The 18,548-nt window shown below is 34.4% G+C and overlaps 1 protein-coding gene across 3 annotated transcripts; it reads left to right on the top strand.

Moving 5' to 3' along the window:
- The first annotated feature begins 164 nt into the window (after positions 1 to 164).
- Positions 165 to 18,507, top strand: LOC115885402 (protein argonaute-2-like). 3 transcript variants are annotated; one of them, XM_030904304.1, is made up of 15 exons: positions 165 to 278; positions 416 to 528; positions 591 to 686; positions 748 to 1,457; positions 1,766 to 1,982; positions 2,643 to 2,889; positions 4,591 to 4,898; positions 7,075 to 7,342; positions 10,424 to 10,669; positions 13,085 to 13,391; positions 14,919 to 15,206; positions 15,337 to 15,536; positions 16,686 to 16,981; positions 17,639 to 17,825; positions 18,161 to 18,507. In XM_030904304.1, the coding sequence occupies exons 2-15, from the start codon at positions 516 to 518 to the stop codon at positions 18,324 to 18,326; spliced, it is 3,549 nt and encodes a 1,182-aa protein (XP_030760164.1). In that variant the 5' UTR covers positions 165 to 278; positions 416 to 515; the 3' UTR covers positions 18,327 to 18,507. The 3 variants fall into 3 exon arrangements, with proteins under 3 accessions (XP_030760164.1, XP_030760165.1, XP_030760163.1); XM_030904305.1 differs by having other exon boundaries at positions 1,769 to 1,982; positions 18,161 to 18,488; XM_030904303.1 differs by having other exon boundaries at positions 179 to 278; positions 463 to 528; positions 18,161 to 18,488.
- The last annotated feature ends 41 nt before the right edge of the window (positions 18,508 to 18,548 follow it).

Consider the following 18,548-nt stretch of genomic DNA (forward strand, 5'->3'; position numbering starts at 1 on the left):
AGTATTATTGTTAATAAAACACATACGTGATAGTAATATTCTCCTTAATCTGGATGAATAATTTTACATATGTTTATAATAAAAACATAAAATCCTCAAGTTTTCTTCCTAGTGCAACGCCCAGCCACGGCATATATATGTGCCGTGGCCCAGCCCTAAGTATTTTGAATTTTGAAGTGACAACAATGTCAATGTCAACGTCAGTAGTTTTTCTGAAAACAACTGAGAAAGTTAAAAAAAGTTTTTTCTGGATACTTTTGTGGTAAATTTTACTGATTGTAAGTTTTTTTTATAGTTTTAACGTTAAAAAAGATGCGAATAATTTTATGGATATAAAATAATATCGATAAACGATATTCTAGTCACTATAAAAACGACTTATCGACCGTGGATTTTGATAATACGTGTTTTTCAGGTTGGCTATAAATCTCGGTGAAATACTGAATTCCGTTTTTGTTCTAGAACATTATAAATTGGGTGATTGCACAACTTATTGTCAGTTTAGAATTTGAAGCATGGGCAGAAAAGGTAAAGTTCTGATAATCCCTAAAGACCTGTTATGATTCACGCTTAAATTAACACACTTTTAGGTAAGAAGAAGCCTACAGAAGGAGGCGAGCAAGCTCCTGCAAGCCAGGGATCTCAACCCGGGCCGTCTGCAGGTCCTCAAGCAGGCACGAGAGATGGTAAATACGACTATAGAGTTTTTTGTGTGCTTGTTATTGACTTACGTTATATTTTTTATAGGCCAACAAAAAGAGAAAACCCCGCCACAGCAACAGGCTGGAGCAGAACAACCGCAACAGCAAGGAAAAGGTAAGAAGCAGAAGGGTCCTAAACAGCAGCAAAAAACAGAGGTAGGACAAGGAAGTGGACCACCACCGGTTGCCCCTGGACAACCACGGGAACCTCCACAGCAGAGAGGACCGCAACAAGGTCCTCCACAGCAGAGAGAACCACCGCCGGGTGTCCAACAACAGTGGGGTCCACCTGGACAACAAATGGGACCGCCTCAAGGACCTCCACAGCAGAGAGGACCACCGCCGGGTGTCCCACAACAATGGGGTCAACCTGGACAACAAATGGTACCGCCTCAAGGACCTCCACAGCAGAGAGGACCACCGCCGGGTGTCCAACAACAGTGGGGTCAACCTGGACAACAAATGGGACCACAACAAGGTCCTCCACAGCAGAGAGGACCACCGCCGGGTGTCCAACAACAGTGGGGTCCATCTGGACAACAAATGGCGCCGCCTCAAGGTCTTCCACAGCAGAGAGGACCACAGCCGGGTCTCCCACAACAGTGGGGTCCATCTGGACAACAAATGGCGCCGCCTCAAGGACCTCCACAGCAAAGAGGACCTCGGGAACCACCACAGGTTGCTCCGCAACATACGGGACCGCCACCAGCACAAGGAGGCGCTCCACAACAAAGAGGACCACCTCAGCAACAAAAGGTAATTTTTTTATAATGAAAACATGCACAGGGTGTTTTAAAAAACATGTGCCATTTCTCGTAGGGAGATTCCTCGCTTAAAAATAAGATTTTTTTTTTCGTATTAACCGAGGTAAAATTCAATGTATTTATTTTCTACATCCAGGGTTGGGTAGGTAGAAAATTTTGTATTTTTTCTTTAAAAAAAAGAGAAATCTGGCAACGCTGTCGCCATCGCTTGTCACTCAAAGTTGATGACGTGCATCGGAAATTGTTTTGCGATTACCATAGGTACCTTGGGTACTGAATTAATTGGTGTTACCTTAATAGCAGCAGAGTGGCGGTCGCCAGCAGCAGCAGCAGCAACAGGGTGGAAGAGCACCTCCTCCTGGATATGTCTCGTCTCCACAAAGTCCACCTCCACAGCAAGGCGCGCCTCTACAACAGGGTGCTCCGAGACAAGCTGCGCCGCAAAGACAGCCGCCAGCAAGGGGGGCCACGCCGCGTGGGGATGCAGGACAACAGAGAAGCCCCGATGCAACTAAAGGTAAAGACTTTCGCTGCGTTGACAACAATTACTAAAAATATAGACCATTAAAATTTTTTAATCAAGATATAACCGATACGTGTATTTATTATTTTGAAAATATTTGTCATATTATTTCAATATACTTTTTATGTAAATTTTAAACAAAAATTAAATCATATAACGATGAATTCTTTTTTAAAAATGTTTTAAAATGCTACTTCGAAAAATAGCTATGATGAATGGGCGACATAGAATCAGTAACCAGAAAAACATTAAAATAATTATTAATGTCACTTTTTCTGCTGTTTGTATACTGTTTCACACATGATAATAAAGAGTTGATTTGGATGTCCGACGATATTTTAGATTTGTGTTTTTTTTTTGAAAGATTCTTACATTACATTAAGTTCCACTTCAATAAAAAATCCAGGTCTCTACTTGAAGAGACAGAGTTGATGATGGCCGCAGAAAAACGAAACGCCTTTGGCGTCAGCAAAGGATAAAGCTAAACATCTTTTTAGGGTTCCGTACCCAAAGGATAAAAACGGGAACCCTATTACTAAGACTTCTCTATCCGTCCATCTGTCACAAAGGTCTATCTTATGAACCGTTTTTATTATAAAATTATTATTATTATTAATTATTATTTCCGTTATTTATTGCAAATATTCTTGTTAGGGCTGTCCGCCGGTATCGAGAAAATGCAGATTCGAGTCGACAAAGGTGACGAGAACATCGTGTCAAAGAATCGGATAACTCCGGGTACCAAAGGCCGAAAAATTCCCATTGAAACGAACCATTTGAGTCTGAATTTGGGCAAGCTCAGTATCGCCTACCACTATGACGTGGCGATTGATCCGGACAAGCCGAAGAAGTTCATGCGACCCGTAATAGAGTTGTTCAGGAAAAAACTCTTCCCCACTAGGTAAGTCTAGAGAGATGTGCGACAATATCGATATTTAGTATCGTTTTTTTTAAAGAAAAGTTAATATAAACATTCCAGATAATGCATATATTACTGATAAAATACATAAATCTAGGGATGGGCAAAATTATCGATACATAAAAATATCGATATCGGGGTTTTCAGGTCAATTTTTGAAAGAAAAGTTAATACACGCGTTCGAGATAAAGTATGTATTATTGATAAGATATGTAAGTATAGAGATGTGCAAATTATCGATACTTATAAAATATCGATATAGGATTTTCCAAGTCGTTTTTTGAAAGAAAAGTTATTATAAACATTCCAGATAAAGCATACTTGAAAAAATATCGATATCAATAACTCTAGGCAAATATCAATAACTCTAGGCGATTTTTTGGCAAGGATTTAAAGGATACATTAATGATCATATAGGTGAATCTAGGGATGTGCGACAGTATCGATTCGTCTAAATATCGATATAGGGGTCTTCAGGTCATTTTTTGGAAGAAAAGTTAAAATAAACATGCCAGATAATGCATATATTACTGATAAGATAGATAAATCTACGGATGTGCAAAAGTATCGACGTGACAAATTATCGATACTTAAAAAATATCGATATAGGATTTTTCAAGTCGTTTTTTGACAGAAAAATTCATATAAACATTCCAGATAAAGCACTATAATTAGTTATACTATTAATACTTGAAAAAATATCTATATAGTGATCTCTAGGTGATTTTTTGACATATACTCCGGTGATCTTATTGATGAGATAGGTAAATCTAGAGATGTGCAAAAGTATCGATATTTGAAACAAATATCGATATAGGATTCTTCAGGTTTTTTTTGAAAGAAAAGTTAATATAAACATTCTATATTACGCATATATTATTGATAAGATATGTAAGTCTATTGTTAAGAGTTGTATGTACAAAAGTATCGATATATTAAAATATCGATATATGGTTCTTTATGGTTTTTTTTGACAGATAAAGCATATATTATTTTTGAGATAGGTATTTATAGGAATGTGCAAAAGTATCGATATATCAAAAATTCGATACTTCAAATATATAGATAAAGAACTTTTCGGGTCATATTTTGAAACAAAAGTTAATATAAATATTTAGGTAAGTCTAAATTTGTGCCAAAGTATCCATGTGTCAAAATATCGATACCTGAAAAAAATATGCGTTCTTCAGGTTATTTTTTGAAAAAAAGAATCATAATAATACTCCACATAAAGCATGTATTATTGATAAGTCTAGAGATGTGTAAATGTGTCGACATGTAAAAATAACGATACTTTAAAACATATCGATATAGGTATAGTAAAGTCATAATAAATTTAACGAAATTTTCTGAGAAAGGCGGCGTTGTCAAATGGCGGAAAACCTCCCTAATTTTAGGTATTTCATAACTCAATAAATTTACTACTGTATCTTTTCAGACACTGTAAAATATATCGTAATCGCAAATCGTACAGGGTGCTCAAAAATTAGTTATTCAAATATAAAGTAATTTTTCTTTTTTAATGGGACTTTCCTTTTAGATGCACAATTAGAAATTGCATAATACAAAGTATCCTTGATATCCAAAAAGTGACAACTTTTACGAAATCTCGAAAAAGGCGGCAGCGTTGCCAAGAGCCGGAAAAATTCCCCAATTTAAGGATTTTTTTACGTCTTTTCGCAGACATCCAGCCTTCGACGGAATGAAAAACTTGTACACCCCCACCCCGCTACACAAAGATCTATCTGTGGTGTTCGAGGACACGGTCACCATAGACGATGGAGGTCGACCCAAGGAGTACAAGGTCCAGATTAAATTCGCAAACACGGTTGATATGACACCGTTGCGCAATTGCTTGCAGCAGCCAGTGACACCGAGGGAAGCCATGCAAGTGGTGGATATCGTGCTGAGAATGGCCCCCGTACAGAGTTGTATACCCGTGGGCAGGTCGTTTTTCATCAAGCCGCCTAGGATCATTGATTTGGGACAGGGTAAGTTATGTAGAATATAATTTTTTATAAAGACAATATGACCAAAAATAGTGGTCCAATTTTTTTTATAAAGACAATATGACCAAAAATAGTGGTCCTATATTTTTTTGATGCAGTGTGCATTCACCAATTAATAGAATACTTAAATGCTCCTGATTTTATCTAGTCTGGTTTTTTTTATGGTGATATGTTAAAGACAGTGTTTACAAAACTCGACCAATTATTGTCGACAACATTAGAAAGAAATTATTGTAGCTGCTTTTCGAGGTAGAACTCCACATATGTCTTTTAAAATAAAAAGATCCTTTTGAAAAGACAATCATTTTATGCAGTTAACATGAAAGGAAGCATTTTGAGCATTTGATTTAATCTAGCTAATTTTTGTCATATAATTACAGGTTTCTATCTAGTTTTAATTCTGTAATAATTAAAATATGTTTTAAACGTGTATCTTTTTATTACCGTTGAGTATTTTACTCTACAATCTTCAATTTTTGTTAAATTAAAGAAAGGTATATCAGAGCCACCTAGATTTTTTCAAATGATAAAGAGCTACTGACGCAAAATCATAAAAATTAAAATATCAAGGAAAATCTTTGTCTGAGCGGTAGGCAACCTTAATAATATTTTGAAGACACACAAATTCCCAATGGAACACCGGAATAATATACTGGGTGTTCCATTTAAAATAAAGGAGTAACTTGCTTTTAAATGTGACTAATGTTCCATATTAATTTTGTCTCACCCTGTATAACTTTCCGGGTCAAATTTCAATTTGGTTTAACATACAATGGTTACTGTAATTAAATATCAAGCTATACAAGGTCAACTAAAATTTAGGTAGCTGTTATTAAAATTTAAAATTTACTCTTCGTTTTCACAAAATGTCAAAATCCTTTTTAGGTATATGCTTCTTTAATAAAACTCACCTTTATTTTTTTCCAAGAATTCGAAAATCAATTAATGTATAGGGTGTTCCATTTGAAAAAAATAACTTTGATGTGTAACTTTTTTTTGGGACACCCTGTATAATTCCATATATTTTTATAGTCTGTCCAACGAGAAGATCCTTGACAGTGATAGATGTGTCTGTCATTTTAGTTTCAAAGTAGTTTATTTTATTTTACAAAGAAATAAGTTGGTATATATATTTAAAATTTGATTGACAAGATGACAAGTGATTACTTCAAAAATTGTGAAAAAACTGTATAAAACTGAAAAAATGTAATCGAGTTATTTTATTTAATAAAAACGGTATGTGTTAATACAAAACAAACAAGAACAAGACACTACATCTACATAATTTTTTTAAACCAGGACCTTTTGACATTATTTTTCTGCAGTACTAAAATCCATTATTTACCTCTCGTGTGATGTCGATATTTTACAGCTACTCCAGTTTTTAGTATATGTTTAGTTCGATCCTTCTACCAGATACGAGATGCACTTATCTACGACGAAATGGTATACAAACTATTACAAACTTTATCGATGGCAACTTCATTAGTGTATAAGACTTTCTGCCTGGACAGCGAGTATTAACCATAAACTGTGCTCAGGGTCTACAGTTAATTTTCACTCGATTTTTCCTTCACTTGACTTCAAAAGACACAAAACACACGTAATAATACGAATCAAAATGCATCATCTTCCAAAACGCAGGGTATTTAACAAAAGTTGACAGAAAATTACACGAAAATTATAACCTATAATTTGGCAAGACTTTGACAAGCGTCAAAAATGACAAAAATCTAAAGGCGAGTTCATACGCATCGGTGTCCGTTTGTCGTTCATCGTTCCGTCAAACCAATAAAAATTAAATACGATCTGTCATTTTTAAATAAACCAATAAAACTGGTTAAAAACAACAAGACACGACGTATGACGGATTTATATTTAAACCCATCCATAGATAACTTAAAAATTATTAGAAACTTTTTTTAGTAAAATAAATAGATTGGTATGGGACGTCATCTGCTTTTTTTCTGTCATCGTCTGTCGAAATCTTACCTGAGAAAAAAAACAGAGTATATAAAATGCTTTCAGCTAACCTACATATTATGCTAGCAAAATTTCATTTCGATATAAAGTCCCGTTCTCCTTGGAGCTTCCGCGGCGTATAAGAGGCGCCACCCTGTACACTATTTTTTTGACACCCTGTATATTCTCTTCGCAGGTATGGAGATGTACAACGGATTCTACCAGTCGGCCATACGGGGTTGGAAACCGCTGTTAAATGTCGACGTGGCTCACAAGGCCTTCCCGAAAAATATCCTCGTCATAGACTCGTTGGCTGACCTGCTCAGCGACTTTAGAACCACCGTCACTAGGGATCAGTTGCGCCAACTCAGCAGTTGGCAGGAGGAGACGCTGAGAAAGTTTATAACAACTTTGCGCATCCAGTACGAGATTCCCGGACATCCGGGATCTAAAAAATCCTACAGGTATGTGGCGAAAAATACCTAAAAATAAATATTTTACATTATTTTTTTGTTTACGTTTATGCAAAGCCTTTAAATCTGGTAAAGACACTGTCCCACACTGAAAACCAGAAACATAATTTCGAACTACTAGGTAAAAGTAATTAGAATATGTCAGTTTTATTTGTTTCTTCCAGTAGCTTGTCATAAGATCATACCCTTTGAATAAGAAGACTAAGGAAGGAGCATATCAAAAATTTTCGGTACACCGCGATGGGCCTCAAATATGGCCGACTTAAATTCCGGTTTATCAGTGTCGTTCTAATTTTATTTAAAAAACGTAAAACTATGATGTAGGGTAGACGTGGGGTAGACTCAATAATTTGTTGTTTTATTTTACGTTGCGAATAAATGTTGGTAGTTATTAAAATTGTTATAAAAATATATAATTCTAATAAAAATAGATAAGTTATAATAAGTATTTATTAACACAAACATCCGATACGCTACTGAAGCAGGTAAGTCAAATTAACGTATCTAAATTCTTTGACATCTAATGTTTGACAAGTAATAAATAAAAGCTAAAATGCAAGAAAAATATATAATTTAGTTAATTTAAATGAATTTCATAAATGATCGGTTTACTACACGTATGTATATTATATAGTCACTTACTAGCGAAAAGTTGTTCTATTATTTCACTCAATTTTTGCCGAGATTTACCGCACGCTACACAACCACGCTACACAACCAAACTATTTTAGAGTCTTTTTCGATAAATCGCGATAGTGTCACTGTTAATTTAAGTTCTGCCACAATTTTCATCTAGATTTACTACCTTTATACAACTATCAGTAGTAGAATAAATAATAAATAACATAAAATAAGCTCCGTAAAGACTGACAAATCCACAAAATTTCAAATCAAATTTAAACGTGTCAAATGAATCGTCAAACAGAACTGTCAAGGATCCCCACCCTAGAGTGCTTTTTCCGCCAATCACCACAATACACCAAAACACTTTTACTTTTACACTGAAGGTATTACTGAACGCAAATGGTCTCGACAACAAAACTGTAATTGAATATATTGAGCTTACATTGATATGTATGAAACAAAATTGTTTTCAATTTAATAGCAACTTTTTTGAACAGCGGTAAGGTACAGCAATGGGTAATCCATTGTCTCCATTTTTGGCTAATTTATTCATGAGCAGGTTTGAAGTGGAGGCTAAGAATCAGTTTGAGTATTTTCCAAGAGTATGGTTTAGGTATGTGGATGATATTTTTGCTGTTTTTGACACACATTCAGACACTATAGATAATTTTATTTCTAAGTTAAATAATCGTTTTCCTTCCATTAAATTTACGCATGAAATTGAGAACAACGACAGATTACCATTTCTAGATGTATTAGTTATTAGAAATACTAATAATTGCCTGGCATTTGATATCTATAGGAAAAATACGACCACACGCAGATATATTCCTAATGAATCACATCATAGTGTTGAACATAAAATGGCTAGTTTAAATTTCTTAGTTCATAGGTTACTTAGTTTCCCACTTTCCAACGAAAGATATGAAATAGAAAGAGATTACATTAGGAATGTAGCTGAGTGTAATGGATATTCTCCTTTACTAGTTGATAAATTAATTAGAAAACGTAGGTATAGGTTAATGATTTCTGAAAATTCGACTTTTCAAGTGGAGAAAGATACGTCTAAATATTTTTCGATACCGTTTGATAGAGAGTTATCCCGTGGTCTAAAAGGAATTTTTAAGAATGTCATTATAAACTTGTGTATAGTGCTAATAATAAATTACAACAATTATTAGGTAATCCAAAGGATAAAACACCTCCACTGGAAAGGTCGGGTATTTATGAAATTAAAGATTGTAATCAGAAATATGTTGGGCAAACTAGAAGATCAATATTAACTAGATTTAAAGAACATTTAGCACAGATAAGATATGGTAGACCGGATAAATCTTGCGTTGCCGAACATATTGTTGATAAAGAACATTGTATAGATCTTAATAATTTAAAATTAATTAAACAAGTCTCAAATTACAGGCAATTAGATGCATATGAAAGCATCAGAATTAATAAATGTAAAGATAGTATGAACAGAGACAACGGTCCAATTCCTTCAAGTTCTTTGTTCCTACTACTCTAGTGGCGGAAATCTAACTCTTACGCTCAGTGGGCTCTGACTAGGTTGGCTAGATTTTGCCACGCCCACTCGGTGCTCACTGAGCGAGTATATAAACACTCAACTTGTAGATTGTATTTTAGTTTATAATCATCTGCTGATGATGCTAACATGGTTAGCGAAACGCACGTCAAAAAAAAAACAGTGTAAAAGTAAAAGTGTATTGTGGTGATTTAGTGTTTTTATTTTGCTGTGTAACACCAAAGGTTCCAACCCTCAACTGTAAAAACTAACGTAGAAATAACTTTGAAAGTGGTGTAATGTGCTTATCAATCAAACTTACTTCTCTGACTGCAGTCAAGGGTAATAAAGGAGCTTTATTGGTCACGTTCTCGTTCAAAATAGTTTATCAGGGAAGCTACAAGCTCTTTGCTTCGACTGTTTAAATATTTCGGCATATTTGCAACACACAATTTCAAGAAATGCAATACAAAAACTCGAAGATTTAGTTCTTCAAAGAACTGTTTGTGCTTAAAAGTACATTTAAAAAAAAGACTATGAAAATAGGCAAAAAAACGAGAATTACTGAGAAAGATTCAACAAGAACACGATATTATACAAAATAATGACTGACATTAGAATAATTGTCAAGTAATAAACGACAACCTTGCTGAAAACGGCGCATTGTGACCAACATAGCGATAATAAAATTCGGTTTAAACTAATTTTTGCAGCTTTAATCTAAATAAAATATCTGTTACAATCATTTGCTCTATAAAGTAAAATAAAGAGCTGCTCGGTATCTTAAATTATACAACGAATTTAAACATTTTTGCGAAAATTTCATTTAGTCAGGTTTATAGACTTTAGTGTCAATGGCGATATGATTGATGACTTGCATCGGAAAATGTTTTGCGATTACATTACCGATCTTTTCTGTCTATTTACAGGGTAAACGGCTTGGGCGAAAGCGCCGACAAGGCCCAATTTAATCACGAAGGTAAAAGGATGACCGTAGCGCAGTACTTCAAGGAAATCAAAAACTACAATTTGAGGTACCCACAGTTGCCCACTTTACACGTGGGTAGTATACAGAGGCCCGATAAGATCCTGCTGCCCTTGGAGTTGTGTACTGTGCTGGAAGGACAGGCCGTTAACAGAAAAATGACAGATACCCAGACCAGTAAAATGATTAGGTAAGTCGTGTAATGGATAATCTTTATTTTTCGTCATTTTGTTTGATTCCAGCGCCACAGGTGGTCGTTATCCCACTTCTGATGTTTGCTTGTTTTGTTATTTGAAACCCGTTCACCGTTTCGAAATAAACAAAGTGCACTTTTTTTTTACTTAAGAACGTCCTAGCTTTTTGTCATTAGTTGAAATTACTGTATCTGCACTCAGATGCAAAAAAAACGCATTGGAGGAATTTTTGCTCAAATTTAAAGTGTTATATCTTTGTTATTTTTAGCCCTATTTCCATGAATTTTTTAGCAAGCTGTATGTAATTATATCAACTTTAATTCGTAAACTCAGCTTTTTATTAACTTTAGTATTTGGCATATCACACAGGGTTAATCGAGAGGTTGTTTTTTTACCCTAACTTTAAAACACCCTGTGTAATAATTTCGTCTTTAAATTTTGTCATGATTCATGTCAAATGTCAATACACGCTTTGGTTAATTTTTAAAAGCGAAATGAACTGAAAACGCTCAATTTGCAATTTTCTCAAGTATCATGACTTTTTGATGTAATTCTTTAATATGACAAGATGGATTTGGTGACTATTGTCGCAACGTCATAATACACTGCATTGGATACTCTATACTAAATTAAAAAAAAACGGTAAAGACTAACGATATAGTCCGAGTTTTAATAAACATTAATAACGATAACAGAGCTAACGATATTAAAGAAAACATCTGTAATACTCAAGTATACAAACAGAAAGAAAAAATGTAAAAAATACGTTAATACTTTGTATTGCCGCTCTTGACCAAACCAAGTAAACTATAATTTAAGGTTATTGTTTCATTGCCTTTCAGTGTGCAATAACTTTGACCGCGAATAACTTTTAAGGGAATGTTTTTATGGAAAAATCAAAGAGACCTTTTTTGTAGAGCGTAAAATTTTGTATTGGAATATGTTTTCCTACACTTGACTTCAAAAGACACAAAACACACGTAATAACACGAATCAATATGCATCATCTTTCAAAACGCAGGGTATTTGACATAATATCTAAGTTGACACAAAATTATAACCTATAATTTGGCAAGACTTTGACAAGCCTCAAAAATCTAAAGGCGAGTTTATACGCATCGGCGCACAGTGGGGTATTTGACACAGATAGTTGATCGACATTTTTTTATGTAGACCTTATATAAATTATTGCTATTCAATATTTTTATATATTGAATATTATATATATATTCAATTTATAATTAATTATATATATATTCAATTTATTGCTATTCTCAATTAAAGAGGAAATAATATGAACAAAATAAAGGATAATTTGTCGATTCTAAAAAAAGAAAGAAAAATCACTGTTCCAGTGTTTCCACGGTCAATGCCACTAATGCCAGTAGTAATATCGCAACTAATACTACTAATGCTATGACTGATCCGCGAGCAATGCCCATACCACTAAAGTGGCTACTAATGCCAAATTGTGCTATACTGCTAATGGCACTAATGCGATCGCTTTGTACACAACAATGCCATCGCGGTTTACACCTCGCATTAGTATATCACTGATTGGCAAATTAGAGGAAAACAAGAATGTTTTTCTCATTTTGTCACCAAAGTCGCAAAAAGTCGCAGTATTTTATTTTACTGTATGAAAGCCCAATGTTTACTAAATAAAACGTATATAGACAATATGCTGAATTCTTCGAAATGCGCAACTGAATCTCTAAGTATAATAAAAATGTCACAAATTTAATCAAATTTTCTGAACGCCTAACTTTTAGTTGAAAAAAAAATCGTTAGTATAGAGAATATCAAAATAAATAATACGTTTTTTTAGAATACATACCTGCAGCTTGCTGAGCCATTTTCAATCAAAACAATAATATAAACGTAAAAAGAGCACAAGAACAACAACAATTTATAATTTTAAACATAAAATTTAGCCATTTACCTCTTATCTGTGAGAAGTAACAACTTTGACGTTTCGTTGAAACAAATGAATGCAACTAAACACACCCATAGCAACGCCATTCATGGCAGAGTTGATTTAACTTATCATTTATCTTTTTTTGGGAAATCTTAAACGCATTTGCTTTTTCGAATTTCGATCACCTTTTTCATGCTAATACCCCACCGTGCGGCGTCCGTTTGTCGTTCATCGTTCCGTCAAACCAATAAATTGGAAATATGTCTGTCATTTTGGTTAAAAACAACAAGAGACGACGCATGATGGATTGATTTTTAAACCCATCCATAGTTAACTTAAAAAATATTAGAAACTTTTTTTGGTAGAATAAATAGATTGGTATGGGACGTCATCTGCTTTTCTTCTGTCGCCGTCTGTCGTAATTTTACCTGAGAAAAAAAAAAACAGTATATTTTTATCTGTATACTTACTACTATTAACTGTATACTTGTAGGTACGCCGCGACATCTACCGACGTGCGCAAGGACAAAATCAACCAGGGCATGCGCCAGGCGAATTTTAACACCAATCCTTCGGTGCGCGAGTTCGGCATCTCCGTCGGCGACCAGTTCCAAAAACTGGAAGCCAGGGTACTGAACCCTCCCCAATTGACCTACAGCCAGAATCGTACCGTGGTCGTGAGCAGAGGGGTGTGGAGGAACGAGACGTTCTTCAAGCCGGCCACCATCAATAAGTGGACGATTGCGAACACGGCCAGGTACGCACCGAGACCAGACGATTACCGCAGAATGGAGGATTTGGTAAGTCTACTACAGTCGGTCCAACGACAAGATCCTTGACAGTGATAGATGTGTCCGTCATTTTAATTTCAAAGTATAGTACAATTCTTTTAAAAGTTCCTCAATATGGCCGATCGAGTTACGAAAATTGGTAATTTTTTTTTAATGAAAAATAAGTGGGCGTTAGCGAATTCAGAAACTGATTTACTCTTGGGTTAACAATAGCATTTTTCAGGATTGTCAAGTTGACGTTAAAGTTAGGTTATTAGGTGGTTGTCATAAATCATAAATAAAAACATAGATTATTGAAATTATTTAATAAGAATAAAGGTATTTTACCGCAGATCCGAAGAGATTTTACTTAAAGGTATTTTATAAACTTTCTCAGTCAGAATATTAACTCCCCTGTTTCTTATATTTCAGTTAAAGGGACGTAAGAACTATAGGAAGTGAATTTTTGTTTTCATGTTTTGACGATATCTGAGAGTTCCTAGAATTATCAAGATTATTGAATAATTATAGTTGTTTAATAAGTGAAATTAATAGAACACTTGGAAATAGGATGATGCGTTTCATGTTATAGTTGATAGATCACCCCATTTCTCTTAATTTGTTTTTATTTCAGTACAGTTAATCACCAATTGAATTGATGTGTGCAAAAACAGCTATATATTTTCAAACATCTTATTTAAATAGTTGTTTTATATACTGTTAAACTGTATCAACTACAAAGTCTTTAGCAAAAAGTTATAATGTAATAAATTTTGTAGATATAATTTATGAAAATTTGTATATAAAGATTAGAACACAATCCTCTGAGGGAAAAGGAAATACTGAAAAACTCATTAAATATATACTTTATTTAAAATAACAACATACAAAAGCAGTCATCCATGCAAACTGTAATAATCAGAATATTATCCGCATTATACCTTTATTAAATTTGTGTTCACACTCCTGTCAGGAAAGCCGGAAATGTTTGTTTAAATATTAACGTTGTAATAATATTACAAACCTGAAAAATACTGATACCAGGAAACTTCTCAAAATAATTAGAGACCTTTTTACAAACATCTGGACTAATTTATTTTCACGAATTTGTGGACGAGTCAATGTTTTCTAATACGTTTTTAAGCTTTTTACACATTTTTTTAATATCTTCCAGCCTATTCCTCAGTTCTTGATTGGTGGAAAGATTATTTATAAGTATATAATTAGTACTGCAGGCTGCAGGTTAAATAAAAGAACAAAATCAAGTAGAATTTGTGAATAAAAACTCAAAAATAATGAAAATATTTAGAAAAAGGAACTGTAAACGTCAATGTCAGCCAAGTGTCAGAGTTGAATTAGATTTACCACAGATTATCAATTTGAATGATTTGAACTACAGTCGATTCCAGTCTAGGATTTTCGTTTTTTAAGCCTCCCATACTGAAGTCCGCCATATTGGGAAGTTTTAGGTGAAAACAAGTATGAATGCATTTGAAACAGATAGGAATTTTGATACAATAGTTTAGTGAATTTGCAAAATTTCTTCAATGATTCCAGCTGATGAGATCAGCCAGGGAGGTGGGCATCACCATGGCGGGACCTGCTACGCAGCCCTACGGCAACGTTGGAGGGCGCCAGGAGTACAACGACATCCTGAGGTACTTCCAAGAGCAGCGGACCAAGGGTTTCGACGTCATATTCGTCATAGTACCGGATTCTGGCCCCCAGTACTCCTTCGTGAAGAAAGCTGCGGAAATAGCTGTGGGATGTCTGACCCAGTGCGTCAAAGCTGGTACAGTGGGCCGCAAAATGAACCCACAAACAGCTGTCAACATCCTGCTTAAAGTATGTATAAAATTTCACGTAAAGATTGTCATCAAAAAAAATATTTTGGGCAAACTCGTAGAAGATCAATATTAACTAGACCATTGTATAGATATTAGTAATTTAAAATTAATTAAATCAAATGCTTAAGGTGAATAGCAAGTTGAACGGTGTGAACCACACCTTAGCCGTGGCGCCGCTTATTATGAAGAGACCCGTGATGATAATGGGAGCTGACGTCACGCATCCAGGACCTGGGTCAACTGGATTGCCCAGCGTTGCCGCTGTGACCGCGTCACATGACCCCAAGGCGTTCAAGTACAATATCTGTTGGCGTCTACAGGATCCGAGGTAAGACTATAGTCTGTCCTAACAAAGACAAAATCCTTGACAGTGATATATGTGTCTGTCATTTTAATTTCAAAGTAGTTTATTTTGTTTTACAAAGAAATAAGTTGGTACAACTGGAACACATAGCAGGAAATTAATATATTTAAAATTTTAGTGACAAATGAGTACTTCAAAATATTATGAAAAAAAACTATATAAAACTCAAAAAATCTAATTAATTTTTTTAGGGTATGTGTTAATACAACACAAATATAGTCTCAAATTATAAGTGTGTGTTAAACACACCACCACATCAAAAAAATATATATAAAAAAGAACTATTTCTTACTATAAAACTTCAAGAAACTTACTTATTATATTTATAACAATATAACCTATCTATAAATAAAGTTTTAATACAGGAATAAATAAAACAAAATATTTTATATATACAGGGTGTCCTAGAAATAAGTGCAAGTATTTTAAGGGATGGTAGATCTGGTCAAAAGAAACATATCAGCTGATTTTTTTAGATGTAGCTCAAACGTTGAGTATTTACATATCTAATAGAGGGCGCTGATTCTGAACTGTTGAAAAGCTGGTATAATTATTCGTTATTTAGTTTCATTATTTCACTTTACTAAACTGTAAAAAAGGTATTTAAATATAGTTGACCGTTGCACTTACTCCTAATAGTGAATAGGAGTCTACAATGATTAGAAAAATCTACAGCGATTAAAATAATTTAAGTATTTTTTTGTAGTAATTTAAAAATGTGAACTTATATGCATACAGAATGTAAATAACGTAGAAGGTGGCAACATTGCATTCTCTCGAAGCACTATAAACCTATTTCCGAAAACCGAATAGGCGGCACTCAAAAGTTTTTCAAAAATATCAAGAAAAATATAAAAATTTCATTTTTTTCCCCCAAAAAACCTCGTGGGCGCGTTTTTGCGGTCGAGCTATACTACTAATTAAAATACTTGCACTTATTTCTCGGACACCCTGTATAAACCCATCCGTAATTAACTTTAAAAAATTGAAAGTTTTTTTAGTGAAAACTATGGATTGCTATAGCCGTCATTTGGCTTTTTTCTGTCATCGTTGTATAGACTATAGACTATATATATACAGGGTGTTACTACATTTATCCTCGTTTTTCTCCAGGTTGGAGATTATCGGCGACTTGGAGAATATCGTTCACGAACAGCTGATGTTCTTCTACGCGCAGACCAAGGTCAAGCCGGAGGCCATCTTGTTCTTCAGGGACGGCGTGTCCGAAGGTCAGTTCGAAGAGGTTAAGGACAAGGAAATAAGGGCGATAAGGGCCGCGTGCAAGCGCGTTCAAAAGGACGGGTTCGAGCCGAAAATCACGTTTTTGGTGGTGCAAAAACGCCACCACACTCGCATGTTCCCCGTGAATCCCAAGGACTCGCAGGACAAGAACATGAACGTTCCCGCAGGTAACTATTTTAGTGTGTACCGGGCAGATATAGTCTATCCAACGACAAGCTCCTTGCCAGTGATAGATGTGTCTGTCATTTTAATTTTAAAGTAGTTTATTTTATTTTACAAAGAAATAAGTTGGTATAGTCTATAAAATGAATAACTTTGAATTTTGACCGTTGTTTTTTACCACCATATGGCAAATATAAAATCCCTCTGTCAAAAAAGTTACTGATATTCTTTAAATTGAGTGCCTGAACGAATCAGATAGGTAACTCATTTTACTTTCGCGAAATAGAAAAGGAAAATAATAAAACAAGTGACAGTCCTTCCTCTTCTTGCAAAAATCAACACGAAATGTCATAATTGTCAAAAGTAAAATATCATCAGCTTTTGACATTTCTAAATATCAAACCAATGCCGTCTGTAATAGAACAGCCTCAGAGTGAGATTTATGACGTCACGCTAGTGAGATACTACGGATTCATAAATATGTTGTAGAATACATGGAAAACATAAGTATTCCTCATATTTTTGGTTTGTATTTTAAAAATGATATAGTTTACATGAAATATACATAATATATAGCACATAGCATTGTTTGATATAAAAACTATATTTTTATAAACATGGTAAAAAATGCATTATTTAACTTTTTTTCTAATCAACTCCAGGTACCTGCGTCGACACTGACATAACGCATCCCTTCATGCAAGACTTTTACCTGGTTTCGCATGCGAGTATACAGGGTGTGGCAAAACCAACCAAGTACTGTACCCTCCATGACGACAACAACATGGACAACGATCAGATTGAGGAACTGAGCTATTATCTTTGTCATATGTTCACCAGGTGCAACAGGTTAGTATAGATTCAAGAAATGATAAAAAACGATACGCAGAGAAAGGTATACCCATCCCTGGAATTTATGACATTTGTAATGAAATTTTTATTTTACTTGTTGCGTTTACGCTGGTCAGTCAAGTGTCCTAAGTTCTGTTACGAATTACTTTTAATAATGACGACGTAGCAAAAAGCTTGCCCAACCCTGGAATTTATGACACATGTGAAACAAGTCTTATTATTAATTATTATACTTTTTTGAATAAAAATACGATAGCTACTGGCTTTTGTCTCATTTTAAAATATTTTTTTAACAAATTTATACATTTTTTTTCTTTCTGTGATTTACACAGATCTGTCAGCTATCCGGCTCCGACATACTACGCGCATTTAGCGGCTGCCAGGGCTAAGGTCTACATAGAAAACGACAGAGTTAACCTCACTAATCTGGAACAGGAATTCAGACGTTACAAAATCAAGGATGAGATCCAAAAGGATAAACCCATGTTCTTTGTTTAAGCCACCCTGTATCAACGGTATTATAATAATTATATTAAAAGTTATTTTTTTTTTAATAATATATAAATTGGTGTTGAAAAAAGTGTTTAGAAATATATGAAAAAAATATTTATATACATATATCGGATATAATTGAGTTTAAAATGTATTTAACAACACAGGTGACTGATTTTTTTATGTAGAATTAACAAATATTTACTGGAAAATGCTTACATTGCTTAT

This window comes from Sitophilus oryzae, unplaced genomic scaffold (genome assembly GCF_002938485.1).
Source record: "Sitophilus oryzae breed Bouriz unplaced genomic scaffold, Soryzae_2.0 scaffold_381_pilon_pilon, whole genome shotgun sequence".
Classification (NCBI taxonomy): Eukaryota; Metazoa; Arthropoda; class Insecta; order Coleoptera; family Curculionidae; genus Sitophilus; species Sitophilus oryzae.

Bases quoted from the DNA above. Each gene is read 5' to 3' on its own strand.
- LOC115885402 (XM_030904304.1), top strand. The intron at 7,343-10,423 runs GTATGTGGCGAA...GTCTATTTACAG, and splicing joins GGATCTAAAAAATCCTACAG to GGTAAACGGCTTGGGCGAAA. The intron at 13,392-14,918 runs GTAAGTCTACTA...CAATGATTCCAG, and splicing joins ACCGCAGAATGGAGGATTTG to CTGATGAGATCAGCCAGGGA.